The 18,307-nt window shown below is 34.8% G+C and overlaps 1 protein-coding gene across 2 annotated transcripts in view; it reads right to left on the bottom strand.

Moving 5' to 3' along the window:
* Positions 1–18,307, bottom strand: part of PDCD6IP (programmed cell death 6 interacting protein) — a 70,619-nt gene that overhangs the window by 15,890 nt on the left and 36,422 nt on the right. For both annotated transcript variants that reach the window (XM_063113886.1, XM_063113887.1), the window contains exons 9-12: positions 17,410–17,533; positions 14,511–14,688; positions 8,008–8,119; positions 6,764–6,933 (exon numbers count right to left, since the gene is read on the bottom strand). In XM_063113886.1, coding sequence (XP_062969956.1) covers positions 6,764–6,933; positions 8,008–8,119; positions 14,511–14,688; positions 17,410–17,533 — 584 coding nt within the window. The remainder of the gene's footprint in view (positions 1–6,763; positions 6,934–8,007; positions 8,120–14,510; positions 14,689–17,409; positions 17,534–18,307) is intronic.

Below are 18,307 nucleotides of genomic sequence, written 5' to 3'. Positions count from 1 at the left end.
TACATAATTCATAAACATTCCTTTATATTAAGTGTTCAAGTGCCGTCTAATGCCACTTCAAGTTCCCCTTTCATTCACATCTCTTCACACTCTGCTAGGACCACCAGGGAGAACACCCACCCCAACCCCCCTGTTCTGCTTGCCCTGATGATGCTCACAGAAAGAAAACTGGGGGAAAGACAAAGGAAGAATGGGACATCCATGAACTCCATCTCCACCCATCTTTCTTATTACCAACAGCAATTCCAACTCCACTAGATCTCCCCACCAATGGCTTGTTTCTAAGAATTCCTGTCCAACTCTTCTTTCCACAGTCCTACTTAATTCCTTGACTGGAATGTCCAGAATAACATTCCTTTGTGACCAAAAAGACCTGAGGAAAAGTATAAGGCTACTAAATTTAGATGAACCTCCTTTCTGGCCTCTGTTTACCACATATATCTCCTAAGTGTCTTAATCTTAACACTCAGAATCTATTTTTAAAAAAAGAAAGGAAAATGAGGATGGGGGCAGTAAAAAGAAATATGATTCCTAGAGGTCCAAGAAGCATCAAACCATAGCAACTCTAAAAGAGCAGAAAGAATCAAATCTAGATGGATACGACAGTCTGTTTAAGGGACCTAGTGGAACCTGGTATTAGATGACATGGATAAAAATCTTGCTTCCAAGTGACTTCCAGGATATATTGTTAAAAGAAAAAAAAAGAAGGTGCAAAAGCATATATACAGTATACTGCACTTTGAGTAAGAGAGAAATCAGAAAATAAAGATAAACACATATATAATATGTGTATATATGTATGTGTATGTATCTTTTGCAAAAGGAAAGGCAGTAGGGACAAATCAGAAATTAATGAATACAGTTACTTATAGAAAGTACAAGTATATGGGAATGAGGTAGAAAGAATGAGATTTCTCTGCATGCACCTTTTGAATCATGAACATTTTTTTCCACATTCAAAAAACAAAATTAAATCAAAACTTGAATACGAAACAAATGAACCTAATTGTCTATCAAAGTAAAATGTAATTACATAGAAAAAAATATTTTAACTCTAACTATATTCCCCTAGTGGGCATAACAGACTTAGTTACTGTGTAAACAAGGGCAGTTTACTACCTAGAAAACTCAATTTTCTCATCTGCAAAAAGAGAATAATACAGGCACACTGTGCCAGCACCTCAGGGCCTGCTTGGGGACCTGCGGGATGGAGCCAGTGACAGGCACCCCCCACCAACCAGGCACACCGCCAGTTCCAAGGAGTATGCCAAAAACATCACCTCCATGTAGGCAGCACACCACAGCCACCACAATAACCAAGGCCACCATGAAAGTGGCTAGACGCCACAACCACCATGCAGATGGTCCACCAGCCACTGGAGTACATTGACACAAGAAGAGTTACCAGCAGAGATAAAGAAAAGAAGAGGATGTCTATCCCCACAATGCCCATTCCAGAGTGAAAGAAGACGCATCTGCTCTATGATAATATTGGGGGAAATGATCACATCTCTCAGCACTGGACAGATCTTCTAGGCAAAAAATCAACAGAGTAACCATTATTCTTTCAGAAGGAGAGAAAAAATCTAGAGTAATGAGAGGAGGGAGGGGGAGGGGAATGGGGTGCGATTGGACAAGGGGCATAAAGAATAAGTATGATTTGTAACAATATATATGCTAGTAATATTGATTTGCTCAACATATCTCAATGTTGAACCCCAAAAAAATGTGTAATCAATTTTGATTCAATATAAATTTTAAAAATAAAAAAATACAGATCAAGTATTTCCAATGAAAATTTAGCATCCAAATTGTGATGTGTTTTAAGTGTAAAATACACATCAGATGTGTATTTTAAGAAGACCTTAGTACAAAAAAAAATGAAAAATATCTCAATAATAATTGTATGTCTTAATCTGATAATGTTGATTACATGTTTAAATAATATTCTGGCTACATTGGTTTAAATAAATTATATAATTAAAATTAATTTCACCTGTTTAAAAAAAGACAATAATAATAGTGACTATTTCAGGACTGTTGTGAAGACTGAGATAATCAATATAAAGTGTAAAACAATTTCTAACACAGGGTAAGTGTTCAATCATATTAGCTATTAATACCACCAGGTAGTTAGGTTTTAAGGTTTAACTCTATATTTTGTTTAGATTATGGACTAAAGAGGCTTAGGCATCTAAGCATTCAGATAAGGATAGAAGAACAAGGAGAAATACATTAAGAACTAAAGTATCCTTTATTTTTCTGAATTATATCTCTGCAATTATGTGACACATTTTGTATCGGGGGGATACAACAGGATATACTCATATAAATAAAAAGCACTGTGACAATTACCAATTGTACCAAATATACCTGTTGGTATATTTAAACTGATAATGGAACCACAACCATGACTTTCACTCAGGACTTTACCATATGTGAAGGTTGTTTGGCTATTAGAAAATCATGAAATGTAATTTTTATCTCTCTATAAGTTATGTCCAATAAAAGCTAGAAAGAATGGGGAGAAATAGGAACCGGCAGAAGGGTTAACAAAAACAGTCTGGTAAACAAAGCTGAGAGTCTGGACTGACATAACACTACTACCTTGAAACAGATTTAATACTTCTTACATAGTATAAAAACTAAGACCCTCTCATCAAATAACTGACCAAACTTGTGGTGGTAACACCCCAGGCTTGCTAATAAGTGATATAAGAAGACAGACATGGTTCACGTGGATACAACTTGCTCTTCAGTGAGAAACTAACTACACACAGGGCAGCAGAGAAATGTGGGAAAAGAACCCCATTAGGATTTAAAAACTATGAATTCGAATACCATCTCTATTAATGAAAACAAGCTAACCTCCTGATTTTTATGGTACACAGCTTTCTAACCAAAGTGATAAGGACCAGTTACTTACTAAGTCCTGTGCTACTCCAAAAATGCTATGATTTTAAGTCTTGAAATAAAAAATGCCATTTTAAACAACCAATTTATGAATGAACTTTTAGACTACCACACAAAGACAGAGATTGCTTGTATTACAAACATCCTCTTTTTATTATTTAAACCATACACACTAGTTTAACCATATTTCAGATTGTATGATTCTGGTCCTATTATAACAGTGAATGAAGTAGAAAATAAATTAAGCTGCTTCCAATATGAATGACCAGATAGTTAAGAAAAGAAAACCACTGCCTAAATTTTCTTAAACTCAAATTTGAGGCTTAACATGTTATCAAGTCAAAGTATATAAATAATTAGAATTCTGTGGTATTTAGTTCTATGTTTTATAAACAGCTCCAATTAACTTTAAACTGCAATTAATTACATCCCTTTATTAAGTTAGGCTGCCAGTGGCTATCATTTCATCAACAAATTTTTTTAAATCTTTATGTGTTGGGTACCATGGATACAACTATTAACAAAAACAGTCCTTTTCTTCATTTGGGGAATGTGAGGGAGGGGGAGGATTAAACAAATACATAAAAATAGAGTAATATGGTAGACAATGACAAAGATGGGGAAGGGGTGACAACAGAGACTAATGAAAAAGTAATAGTCACCACGGAAAGGGAAGAAAGACCCAACAGAAGGAAAAGCAAATGTAAAAGTCAGGAAGTACAGCCAGCTTGGCAGGTTCAAAGGAAAGAAAGAAAAGGCCACTCTGGCTGAAGCATAGTAAACAAAAAACAAAACGGAGGGAAATGAGGTCAAAGAGAACAGAAGAAATGAGATACCTGGGTTGTCATACTTTGTCTTTGAGAACGGGCTAGCAAACTTTTTCGGTAATGGATCAGACACAAAGTATTTTCAGCCTAGTAGGTCATAGTCTCTGATGCAACTATTCATCTCTGCCTTTGTAGCGTGAAAGCAGCCACAGACAATATGTATATGAACGACCATGACTACGTTCCAACAAAAATTTATTTATGGACACTGAAATTTGAATTTCATATAACATCCACATGTTATGAAACATTATTTTGACATTTTTTTTAACCATTAAAAAATGTAAAACCCATTCTTAGCTTGCAGGCCACACAAAAACAAGGGGTGGGTTGAATCTGGCTCACAGGCTATAGTTTGGGGTCACCCAGTTTTAGATTATAAAACTCTGTGTAGCATTTACCAACACCAAATACAGTTAGGGACATAAGAAATGCTCTCAATGAAATTTTCAACTTTATTTTTCAGACTTTCCCATTTTATTTTCAAAAACGACAAACATGAGAATATCTCTACAGCAACAGAAAAGCAGGAATCTGATGCATTTACCCTACACTAAAGCAAACCTAGAGGCATTTTTTATCTCTCTATATTAGAGCCCACAGTGCTCAGCACAGTTCCTAGCATATAGCAGGCCTGTAACAAATGCTCAGTGAACAAATGAATGAACAGATTCCAGTTATTCTCAACACTTGTCTGTAGACTTTCTGTCATGAGTAATCAAGAGTGAAAGCTGCGCTTGCAGATCCTCCACTAGTCTATAAGGTGTCTTTGTGTAAATCAGAAAAAGGCACCCCATCTGGAAGGGCACACAGCTTTAGACAGTACTCTTTATGCACTACCTCTTTGGAGATGAAGGGTTTTTTTTCCCAAGGGCACCCCTCCATTACCCCGATGCTACACTGTGAGTATAAGTGGACATCTCCTTTGTGCAAAAAAAAAAAAAAAAATGCCCCTTCCTCTAGTCAGACTCAACCCTACAGTAAGGCCAAGGCTTGGCTAGCCAACCATAGACTAGATTTCAGACCTCAGTTGATCAGAGGCACACATTCACAAGCAGTGTGCAAACTTTTTCAGAATATCTCAATATCTAAAACCAGATACCCAGATACACTGAAGATAAATAACTAGGTAGTAGGCTTTTTCACAATAAAAGAACAACAACAACAAAAAAAAAAACAGCCCTACCATTAGGCTTGGACCTCTTAATAAAATGTACATTGATCACTTTAATAATCAGCAATCACATGACTTTGGCTAAAATGTGTCATCAATTACTATGACAACCATCTGAAATAGCTTTGATAAACATATGACATTTGCTTTATAGGTAAAGGCACATGATGAATGAATATATAGAATACTGAAAATTTTTTGGTTACCTCCATAAAGAAAATCTAGCCTCAGTAAAATAACTTCATAATGACTCTAAAAGTATTTTCCCCTGGGTAAAAATACTGCTAAAGATTAACAAAAGCATCTATTACAATTGAATAAAATATTAACAAAGTGTATACTAATTCTGATTTTGTTTAGCACAATCCATTTTTGCTTTCCTATTGAAAAGAGGAGAGAATCTAAGGACAACAGCCATGTAAGTTCTGAATCACGTATAAAAACACCAAAAAGTGTCTCTGAAAGTAGAGGCTAAAAAAAAAAGAAGACACCAAAAAGAACAAAGAGGGGATACTAAACAGAGATCTTTTTCTAAAACAAAAAAGGTACTAGAAGTTGTTGCTGTTCCATGGGTCTGCAGCCCTTCTTTGGGTTCTTTGTTCTCCATGAACTAATCTTCTAACTACTTCCCTTTTCTATCCCATATCCTCCAAGCATCTAACTCCTTGTCCCATCATGTTCAGCCCCTTTAGATTCAGGTTCTGTGCACATTCAACTATGCAGCACCTATGGCTGGTTTCCACTGAACCTCTGGTAGCTTCTCTGGATAAAACCACTAACTCAACCCTTATCAGATCCTGTATATGTTCCATTTTTCTGCTTATCCGCTCTGTTCTCATAAATGCCAATTCTTAAAAAGCCTCCTAAGAGATCTAAATTGCTGAAATTTAAGTACTTCATCTAAATCCTCATAGCATACTTTCTAAATTTTTCTTGTGACACTTTCTACTCTGTATTATAGTTATCCTTGAACATGACTAATCTTCCACACTGGACCATAAATTGAGGGTAAAAGCTGTGTATGATTCACTTGTTAATTTTTCAAAGTACCTAGGCACAGTGCCTTACACAGAGCAGATATCCAGTAAGTTTTGATTGACTAAATATACAAAACACTTCTACAGGAAGACAATAAGGAACAACAGTGATAATTTTCAAAACCTATGATCCCAGGAAATTCACCTTTTTCAAGAAGTTTTCAGCAGTATTTCTTGCCCTTTAGCTTATTTTCCTGTGTACTTTGGGGTCTGTCTTATCCTACCACATCACTCTACCTCACAGTGATTGACCATTAAGTTATACTTGCACTTCCTCTTCTTTTAGGACTTTCTATATCAGATGCCCTACTATTAATTTCCTCCTTCCTGTCACCATTAGAAATACCTTAATGATGTTATCCATTTACTAACATGCACACCTTGTCAATTTTCCCTTCAGAAATCATCACAGTGGAATATGGCAGAAGGCAGTATAGAATGATGCAAGAAACAAATATGTGGTCTGAAAAGTATTTGGCCAAACCCAGTCCTTTCACTTCAGTAAAGTTTCTATACTTCAGGCCTCTTCCTTTTATAAAACCTGAATTAAATACTGTGAATATATGAAGTATCTAGAAGTTAGTACCCAGCTCACAGAAGGCATTCAATAAATGGAAATTATCATCACAGGACAGAAATATTAGTATAACTACCAATTACACTTTACATATACATTTTAAATATAACAGCCCCAATTTACTGCTGCATTCTTTAAGAGACACCAGTAAGAAATTGGCAGCTCACCATATATAATAGCTTGAACATAGTTTTCATAAGCATATGACCACCCATATCAAAATGCACCTTCTCACCTCGCTGCCCTGCAGGGTCTTTGCTGGGTTAGCAGAAGGGATGGCAGCATTCAGCTCAGGCTCTGGCTTACACAGAAGTGCAATAGTGTCACGATGAGACTGATAACGTTCTTTTACTTGTCCATCTGCTTGCACAGCTTTATCTAAAACTGTTCTGAAGTTGGTTCCCTCTGGAGAAAAACAAAGTTTACAGACCATAGCAGTGATTCTAAGTGTTTACAGGATGGTTATACTTTTAGTTCGGGTCCCCAACTTTACTTATCTTCCCCTTCTACAGGTCCCAATTCACTAGATAATAAAAACTCATCTCCTATCAGTCTTCGCATTTTGTTTTTGGAAAAATGACGAAATCATTTATTAAATCAAAAGCACATCTATAAAAATATATTTGGAGGTTACTGTCTGCCAAATAAAAGCTAACTGAAATTAGTCTAATCTTTTCTTTCAACTCATGAATATAGAAAGAAATCATTCACTCCAAAAATTCATCCAACTTATTTAAAAGTACTCCTCTCTCAAAGGATCAACTAGACTTAAAAGAACAGCAGATATATTTTTAGAAAAATCTCAATAGTATACATTCTTTTTACAGAGATAAATAAAACAAGTCTCCAGCAAAAAAGGAAGATATCGTTTATCTTAACAATCACAAAATCTTAATAATAAAAGTCTTAAAAAGCATAAATTTGGCTTCAAAGTAACTGTTAAAGCTCATTTTTTACCATCCAGGATTCACTACTAAGTGAGAAGAAATTTCAAAACCATAAATATAGTAAAATCTCAGTTATCTTTTTAAACTATGCACACAGCTTGGAAGAGAAAATGAGAGAGAAAAGATCTTTTTTTTTTTTTTAACTTTTTTTTTTTTTTTTTTGTCGTTTTTTCGTGACCGGCACTCAGCCAGTGAGTGCACTGGTCAGTCCTATATAGGATCCGAACCCGCGGCGGGAGCGTCGCCGCGCTCCCAGCGCAGCACTCTACCAAGTGCGCCACGGGCTCGGCCCGAGAAAAGATCATCTTAATTTTCACTTTATACCCTTCTTAAGGATCTAGACTTCTTACAATGAATGTAGATTACTTTTGTTACTTTAATTTTTATACTAAACTGAGGAAAAACACCTGGGTTTTCATAGTATATAGTTTCAGTAAAAATGAGCTTACAACTGAGCCTAATTAAATCAAGCAAAAATGAGGATACAAATTGACAATTTATTCAAGTAAAGTTCATTTATACACATTTTTACCTGCTCTTAAAGGCTTATAGAGTTCATTGGATGGTGTCCTTTGCCAGCGTTCCTTGAATTTTGCTCTTAAATCATTGTCAGTTGCTTCTTCTTCATCCAACAATCTTAATGACTTAAAAAGGAGGCAATACAACATTAAGGTATCATTTCTGACGTAAAGCATTTAAAAAATGATCACATTCAATATAGGTGAGAATTTAGTGAGATGGGAATACTCCTACACTACTGTTAGAATATAAATTGGTACAACATTTTTTGTTGCAGAAATCTTAAGTTATAATGAACAAAAAGTCTTATAAAGTTTAAGGTTGAGTTAACCATTGCTTTTCTCAGTATAATAAAAAAGAATAAGAGATTATTTACAAGAGATTATTTACAACCATATACCCAGACTACTTTAAAGACAGTTTTAAGATTAAAATAAACACAAGCTATAAGCAAAACTTTTCAAACTCAGAAGGCATAAACAAAACAAAGGGAAAAATTGATTAACTACATGAAAATAAAAGATTTAGACTTCCATCCTAGTACAACAAACTAAAAATTATGTTTCGCATATAAAAAATGCCTTTTTAATGCACAGCCGAGAAGACAGGATAGTAAGGGGCCAGAAACACAAGAATAAGTGCTAATCTATCAGTGGACACAAGTGCTGAGCCAATAATATCTGACAATCCTTAATAGTTTAGCACAAAGAGTAGTAAACCTTTCTGTCAAACACCAGCGAGTAAATATTTTAGACATTGTGGGCCACATACAGTCTCTGTCACATACTCTTCTTCTTTCTTTAAAACCCTCTAAAAATGGCAAAACTCATCCTTAACTAGTGAACCATACAAAAACAGGCCACCAGCCTGAAGCAGCCCAACATCCACTGTTCACCAGCTATGTAGTTCGCCAATGGCTTAAAGTGAGAATTTAACACACGAGGAGAAATGACATGTATAAGGGATTTTCAAAAAGTTCATGGAAGGATCCATATTATCTTTTAATCCAATTTTTCATGAATTTTTTGAAGTGCCCACATATCTGTGGCCAAAAGAGTGGCAAGTCAGTTCTAACGCACTCTCCCTCCTCAAACTGGGATACTTCCAAATGGGTGACTTTCAGATGAATTTTTTAAAAGGAAAACTGCCCTACAAAAGGAAAAGGAAACTTTCCTGCCTAAACCTTGGCTGTAAATAATAAAGAAGTACCTAATCAAAAGTCTGAACTTGGGACTAGAAATCACACTATCTATGTAACACAAAGTCCTAAAATGAACTTCTGATTAAAAGATTAACCACAGAAAAAAAAAGAAGAAAAAAACAACTCAAGTTTAAAGACGTGTCAAATATATAATGCCTTTTTATGGCAGAAGTAAAACGCAAATCCTTTAAATAGCAATTCACTTTGAACACAGACCTCAAAGAATTCCCACAAATAAATTTCCAGGAAATGTGAATTCACAATAAAAAATCATTGGACACTAAATGTAATACAGAATTCTGTATTGGATCTTGAAACAAAAGAAGGACATTGATGGAAAAACTAGTAAAATCTCAGTAATAATATTGTACCAATTTTAACTGACTCAGAAGTCTTAATATTGTTAAAACTGGCAATACTTCCCAAACTAATCTAAAGATTCAACACAATCCTTATCAAATGTCTAACTGCCTTTTTTGCAGAAATGGACAAGCTGATCCTAAAATTATATGAAATTACAAGGGACCCCAAATAGACTAAACTGTGGAGGATACTGATATTAATAAAACACATGTATTTTCACAGGTCCTTAGCATTAACATAGTAGGACCAAAGTCCTCAGATCAGGCTGCAGTGAAGTAGGACCACAGTCCTTAGTTTTAGCAGGACCAAACTCCAGTAGTTTAGGCCACAACCCAACTCTTCAGAAACACACATAAAAATACTAAGATTGGGAAAAACCAGAAAACTTTCACAGAACTAAAGTCTTTGATGTAGATAAGAAAATTAAAACACAGCAAGTGATTGCTCTGAAGGGAAGCTGCCCTTGATGCAGCTAAAACTAAATGATGGGAAAGTATGCGAGCTAAAAGCTTCAAGGTTACTCTGCTAGTTAACAGTTGGAGGACTTCCACATTTTACCTTCAGCTGTTTCTTTAAGTCTCTTGGGGAACTAAGTGCTGCCATAGTGATTATCTCATTGTTTGTTTTGTATGTCACATAGCTTAGTTTAATGACTCCTTTTGATGGTAAATTGCTTGAACTATTTTTAAGTTACACTCATTTTAATGAAAATTGTCATGCAGCCAGTTTGTTTATGTTTTCGCTATGACTGATTAACCACCTGTGTTTTTTCTGTAACTTTCTTGCCTTCACAATAAAAACAGAGAGAAAACATGACTCGGTGCTGTGCCTGGGACCCTCCTCTCTTGGAGTTCTACTTGGGTGCAATCTCCTTCAGCCCTCTCAGTGCTCTGGAGAAATGGGCTCTGAGTAATCCTTTGCATCTCTGTCACCCTGAGAGAGGTGACGACACTAAACAATCTTGAAAAAGAAAAGCAAAGCTGTAGGACTTATATTCCCATGTTTCAAAACTTACTCTAAAGCTACAGTAATACAAACAATGTGGTGATGGCATAAGCTTAGACATACAGATCAAGCGACTTTTCACAACGGTGCCGAGACGAATCTCTTCAACAAATGATGTTGGAACAACTGAATAATTACATGGACCCTTACCTCACGCCATATACAAGATTTAATTCAAAACAAATCAAACACCTGAACATAAAAGCTAAAACTATAAAGCTTTTAAAAAATATATAAGGATAAGTCTTCATGACCATGGATTTTTAACAGTGGAAGCATAAATATGACACCAAAAGTACAAGCAATAAATGGAAAAGGAGATCAACTGTACTTCATCAAAACTTAAAACTTTTCTGCATCAAAGGATACTACCAAGAGAATAAAAAGACAAAAATCAGAATGTGAGGAAATATTTGTAAATCATATATCTGATAAATTCTAATACACAAAATACACAAAGAACTCTTGCAATTTAATAAAAATATTAACAACCCAATTTCTAAATGGGCCAATGACTTTACAGACATTTCTTCAAAGAAAATATGCACACAACAAATAAGCACATGAAAGCAAATTCAACATCATTAATCATTAGGAAAATGCAAAGCAAAAAAAAAAAAAAAACCATGATGAGACACCAATTCAAACACAGTAAGATCCCTATTTTTTTTTTTAATTAATAAAAAAAATAAGGGATGGCAAGGATGTGGACAAACTGGAACCCTCATACACTGTTGGTAGAAATGTAAAATGGAATAGCTGCTCTGGAAAACAGCTTGGCATTTCCTCAAAAATTTAAACTTAATCTTACCATATGACCCAGCAACTCTGCTCCACACACACACACACACACACACACACACGCGCGCACACACACACGCACACACACACACACACGAGAACTGAAAATAGGTATTCAAACAAAAACTTATACACAGATAGCAGTATTATCTAGAATAGCCAAAAAGTAGAAACAATACAAATATCCATCAAATGAAAAATAAACAAAATATGGTATATATCCACACAATAGAATAATATTTAGGCATTAAAAAAATGAAGTATACATACATACCATAATATGGACAAACCTTGAAAACATTATACAAAGTTAAAAAAGCCAACTCAAAAGATTACATATTCTATGATTCCATTTATATGAAATGTCCAGAACAGACAAATCCATAGAGACAGAAATCACATTAGTGGTTGCCAAGAAAAGGGAAAGGGAGAATGAGGAGTGACCACTAATGGGTACAGGATTTCTTTGGGGGAGATGAAAATATTCTGGAATTAGATCATGTTGATGCTCATACAATACTGTGAATGTACTATAAGGCACAGAATTGTACACTTTAAAGAGGTTAATGGTGAATTTTTTACCTCAAAAAAAAAATGTAATTATAAAATAAATGTAGGTGATTATTTGAAAGAATCAATTGATACCTTGGAAATAAAAAAGACCAGGAAAAATTAAACAACAAAACAAAACAATAGAATGGCTGAAGAACAGAAAAGGCACAGATGAATAGCCAATTAATGAGCTGGAAGGCTGGCCTGAGACAGTATCCTTGAAAGAAGAACAAGAACTCAAAGAGTAAAAGTAACAGAGATATCAAGCAATATGAAGAACTGACCCAGAAGCATCATCATCGATCTAACGGGAATTCATAAGGAGAGGATGGAGAAAGTGGAATAACTGAAGAAACAGAATCCATGGATAGGGATCTAAGATTTAAAGGGCCAATAGGTCCCAAGCATGATAAATTTATTACTTTAAAAAGATAAAAATCGGTGGACACTTCAAATTTCCAAAAATCAAGACTAAAACAAAATTTCTAAAAGCTACCAAAGAGAACAGTCCCAGCTTTACAACTTACTTCACAACTTACCACTTACTTAAAATGAGACTCTCTGGTAAAACTGACAGAATAATAGTAATCTTAACTCACAAGGCTATTAGGAACATCAGATATGACAAATAAAAACATCTCATATTAAGATAGACAACAGACATACACAAACACACTAATGTCACTTTTTCCTCAATTATAAGATGAACTTCATATGAATACTTCTAAAGATGTTTCTCATAATTAATATATAGTATTTCATTAGACAATGTTCTTATCAAAAAACATGTTACTAAATCAAACATGTATCTCCCAATCAATGGCATCTTAAAACCAAGGTAATACTTAATATTTATATAACTACCAAGTAGCAGGCCCATGTATTTATCCCACTTCACAGCTATCGTATGAGCTAAATACTATTATTCCCCATTTTTGAGATAAGTCAACTGAGACATGAGGTATTAAGCACTCTACCCAGACTCACAGCTATGCGATAAGAGCTGGAAATCAAATCCAAATATAACTACACTCTGAGACCTTAACTACTGAATTATGTGTAAACTATAAAGTATTAAATGATGATTTATTATTCTTTTATTTACTAAAATGTCCTCAGACTGCTTTGCATTTGACTTGCTATGCCCACATTTTCCAGTGTTTTCTTCTCCTTCACTATTATTTCTTACTGCTGTCATTTGTGTGTGGTCTCGAACAGCACTCTCCACTTTCTTCTCCCTATGTCTATCTACTATATATGTCCTTTCGATTGCATCACCAGATCACAAGCTTGTATGACCAACAAATCAACAGATTTTAAAAGGTATTCTCATGAATAACGTTCTATGACCTTAAGAACCATGTTTGTCAAATTTTAATGGGCATGTAAATCACCTGGGAATTTTATTAAAATACAGATTCTGATTCAGTAGGTCTGGGATTGGGCCTAAGATTCTGCATTTCTATCAAGCTCAGCAGAGCAAAGCTTCAGTACTCAACTATATAACACCAATTCTGTTTGCTTTAGTTTTTCTGATTATTAACTGTGTCTCACAGATAGGGCTGGTGAATGTTGACTGTTGTAGAACCTCTCACGAATAGCAGCTTTCCCAAGCCAATAACGCAGTTAAGTTTCTATCCTAAACTTTTTCAGAAGTTGATTTGCACCGAAAGGTGAGTAACAATCATTACCATCATCATCATTACAGTTATAATTGCAATATTATCATCATCATAATAGTAATAGCTATAATTTATTAAGCACATCCTATGTGTCCCAAAGTTAGGCATTGCACTGTTTTAGCTTACTTAATCCTTTAAATAACCCTGTGAAGTAAATATTCTCATCCATAAGATTCATACTGTCATGAGTACTTAAGTACTCTGCCCCTGCCCCGAAGTCTTCAGAAATGATGCAAATACAAATCTCTGAGAATTAACTGAAAAATCAAAACATCATGGGTTAAAGCATTGATAAGAGAAGTCACCTAAAAAAAGACAATATGACTCAAACTCACAAGAGTCAATATAACCAGACTGAATGTATTTATAGCTAAAGACAGAAATGTACCATTTAGGGGGAAGAGGTGAAGGCAAACTAAAAGGAGAATAACATTGGCAAACAGTCGGCATTAGCCAAAAAAACAAAAAAGTGTTTTGTTCCTATTCATAAAATGCCACCTCTACTGAAAGATGGATGAAGCAGCCTTATAAAACATTTGATGGCCTAACTTGCTTTGTCTGATTCCATGTTCATCAAGAAGCCTGATATGCCTATGTAAAAAAGGAATCATTAATTATGAAGCCTTTGAACAGATTGTGTCACAGTAAATTCTCACAGTATACTAGCATTACACAATGGTCCTATGAATTTCATTAGTGTGCATGTATTCACCCTTAAGACAAGAATAAGCCCATTCTCACTCAACCAGAATTCCTCTTGAGGCTGAAGAGCAGGCTCTGAGCCACAGTAAATTCACCAAAGTAATAAATAAATACCATGTAAAGCCCAACAGGAGCCTTCAGTCCTAATCTCTGCTAGAAACCAAGAGATGAAAGTGTTTTTACTTGAAAAGCACACCTTTTAGAACATACCTCATCTAGGATTTCTCTATTTCTTTGTAGTAGTTCAGGTAGTTCTTTGATCAACTTATCAACAGTCTGGATGCCTCCCTGTTCAATCACAGATGTAGACTTAGTCAATATAGACTGAGGTACAGTATCTCCAGACACATCTTCAATTGCTGCTGGAAGATTAAGCGAAGCTAACACCCTGAAAAAATGAGACACTATGGTCATGTAGAAGTCTAAACCACCGTTAAAGTATTAATCTCTGATATCCAAATCAATAGCAATGGAGTTAGTATCCAAAAAAAGTGGATAATTCCTATCAATGGAAAAATAAAGCAAAGATAAAGGAAAAAAACAAAAGCAGTGACTGATAAATTTAAAACAAAATCGTTAAAGAATTATGTTATTTAAGGTCACAGTTGTAGCGAAAATATAGGAAAATGGTCAGGGCCCCTCAGATGTTCAGAATCTTCCCAAGCATTTGATGTAAATATCCATGTATGGCCAGGTGTTCCTTGGTTATTATCTAATGTAATTACATATATGGGCACCCAGGTGTCCTGGGTTATGGACTTAAGTATAAAGGACTAACAGCTCTGATACACGAGGCCACAGCCCCCTAAGAACACTGCGGGAGGCCACTAGGGCAGCTGCTCCTAGCTCTGAATAAAGCCTATTAATTTTTTACCCACGGCTCCCAGGATTTTTTCCAATTACCTAGCTCATGAACCTGCGTGTGAGGGGTTTGTGACCCAGTCTGTACAATGGGTTTGAAGGATGTGTGAACCCTAAGCCCTAACTTAACAATTCAGAATTAAAAGAGAAAAAGTATGAAAAACTATGAGAGCATTTAAATATACTAGGTATCTTTGGCTTGCAGCTCAAACTGCTTTCAGTCTAAGTAATTAAAGTCAAATTTCTATCTTAAGAAAAGCAGTCTTTATGCAAGTAATATTGATTTGATCAACATATGTCAATGTTGAACCCCAAAAATATGTATAATCAATTATGAGTCAATAGAAATTAAGGGGAAAAAAGTCTTTGATCATACTTTTGGTTATTATATTGTCACTAACAAATCAGAAATAATATACAAAATAGTTATAATGTCATATCATCTAGGCAAAATGCCCATAGAAAAGTGATCTAAGTATTAATTACAGAATCTTCATCTGTTCTCAGTTTTGTAGCACAATAACGATTCCTCAATTGTTTCATTTACGTGATAGGGGATGGGGACTTTATCTACTATGTGAAAACAAAAGCAAATGAAATGATGTAATGCAATGAACTCCTCAGAAAACAGGCTGAGTAAAAACTCAGACTGACTCTTAATCATATACTAGAATAAACTTATGCTGCTTTCTGATTTAAAAAAGTCAAAATCCGTGCATTGATCAAAATTAAAAATCTGAAAAAGCAAACCAGACTAGGAGAAAATATTCTCAATTAAATATATCTGACAAAGGATTTGTCTCTAAAATATGTAAAAAAAAAAAAAAAAAAAAAACTCTTTAAAGATAATTAAGGGGCTGGCCAGTTAGCTTAATTGGTTACAGCATGGTGCTGATAACACCAAGGTCAAGAGTTCAGATCTCTCTATCAGCCAGCCAGCTGTCAAAAAAAAAAAAAAAAAGAAGATAATTAAGAAGAAAAACCCAACTTAAAAAATGAGCAAAATATTTCAACAGACACTTCATAAAAGATACATTAATGGTTAATATGCACATGAAAAGTTGCTCAACAACAACAGTAATTAGGGGAATACAAATTAAACCAGAATGATACTGCTAAACATGCACTATCATGACTAAAATTAAAGACTGACAATCCTAAATGCTGGTGAGGATGCAGAGCAACTACATTTCTCAGACTGTGGGTGGGAATATAAAATGATATAACCACTTTGGAAAACAATCTGGCAACTTCACATAAAGTTAAACATTTTCTTAACCACACAACTCAGTAAGTCCACTCCAAGATATTTACCCAAGAGAACTAAAACGTATATCCACACAAAGATTTGTACATATATGTTCATAGCAACTGAAATGTCCATAAACAGGTGAAAGAATTAACTGCTGTATGACCATAAAATAGAATACTGCACAGCAATAAGGATCAAACTGATACACATGACAACATAGATGAATCTCAAAAACATTATGCTAAGAAGCCAAACACATTTTGAGTATATTTTGTACATAACTATAAGTATTGCATACTGTATATACCGTAACATATCACACACTGTGATGTACATATGTACATGCTCTATTACATTCATATTAAATTGTATAAAAAGTAAAACTAACCTACAGTGACAGAGCAGATCAGTACTGCAGGACCAGGGGAAGAGGGATTGAAGGGAAAGAGGCAAGATAATTTTTTAGGGTAATAAAAAAATGTTCTCTATCTTGATCGTGTTGGTGGTGGTGATGATTACATGGGTACATATACTTATCAAAACTAATTGAACTGTACACTTAAAATGGGTGTATTTTATTGTGTTCAAATTATACCTAAAATTTTTTAAAACCAATGAATTATTTTCTTAGTCTTTAATCTACCAGAAACAAAAACTGGTTCAGAATACTGAATGCACCACATATCTTAACTTCAAGAGTTCATTTCTACTTCTCATTTCTCTCAAATAAGTATATCTTAAAATACAAACTAGTAGTCAAATATTTTCACCTTGTTTCTATAATTAAATTTCTTCCAACTATAATATAGTTGCTAAGGCTTAATAAATACAGCCCCCAAGAAATGTGTTATGTGTGTTTGTCTACATCTGCTATTTCATACCCTTGGCATTTACTTCCAAATTCAGAAAACTAAAATGTTCACAAACTATTTAAAAATAACCAAACAGAAAACTTTAGAACTTGAGATAAATATATCAAAGTTAAGCTCTACCTACCCATTTGCCAAAGTGGTGGCTTCTCTCATTTGAGCAATTGATCTGTTAACCAAATCAGCTTTCCTCTGATTATAGGCAGCCAAAGACTGCTGCACTGACACAGGGACCATCTTCTCAAACAGATCTAAAATTAGGAAGGGAAATTTCAACAAAATTTGAAGACAAAAACTCACACTATAAAAGTGACAATTCATATTTTCTTTCCAATATTCACAGTCTACTTCATATTTTCTTTCCAATACTCACACAGTCTACAAATATTTAAAGAGCAAAACTAAATCACTACTGAAAGCTCAGTGATAAAGAGAATTTTTAGATCACTATATTCATGGACAAGGACAACACTGAAAGCTTTTTCTTTTTTCTTTTTTTTTTTTTTAAAGATGACCTTTAAGGGGATCTTAACCCTTGACTTGGTGTTGTCAGCATCACACTCACCCAGTGAGCTAACTGGCCATCTCTATACGGGATCCAAACCCGTGGTCTTGGTTTTATCAGCACCACACTCTCCCGAGTGAGCCATGGGCCGGCCCATGAAAGCTTTTTCTTTGAACTTAATTTCTTTAACTTTTTAAGATGTGTTTGTCATCGAGTTTCAGAAAACTATAGTAACACTGCTCATTTGCTAATTAAATTGACTGAGTGGGCCACTGTGCCAGGATTTAATTTCCAGCTCTACCACTTCCTAGCTATGTGACTTTGGGCAAATTACTTAACCACTCTGTTCATCAGTATTCTTATCAGTCAAATGGGGATAATAACAGTACCCATCTCACAGGGTGGTTGTGAGAAATAAATGATCTAATATTTGTAAAGTGCTTAAAAGAGTCCCTGGCACATGGTAAACACTTTGTGTTTACTAAATAAACATAAGTAAAATAATCACCCTCTCTCAATA

The sequence above is a fragment of the Cynocephalus volans genome, chromosome 11, assembly GCF_027409185.1.
Source record: "Cynocephalus volans isolate mCynVol1 chromosome 11, mCynVol1.pri, whole genome shotgun sequence".
NCBI classification, from domain to species: Eukaryota; Metazoa; Chordata; class Mammalia; order Dermoptera; family Cynocephalidae; genus Cynocephalus; species Cynocephalus volans.
The sequence above is the reverse complement of the archived record's forward strand: the minus strand, read 5'-3'. Positions and strand labels throughout refer to the sequence as shown.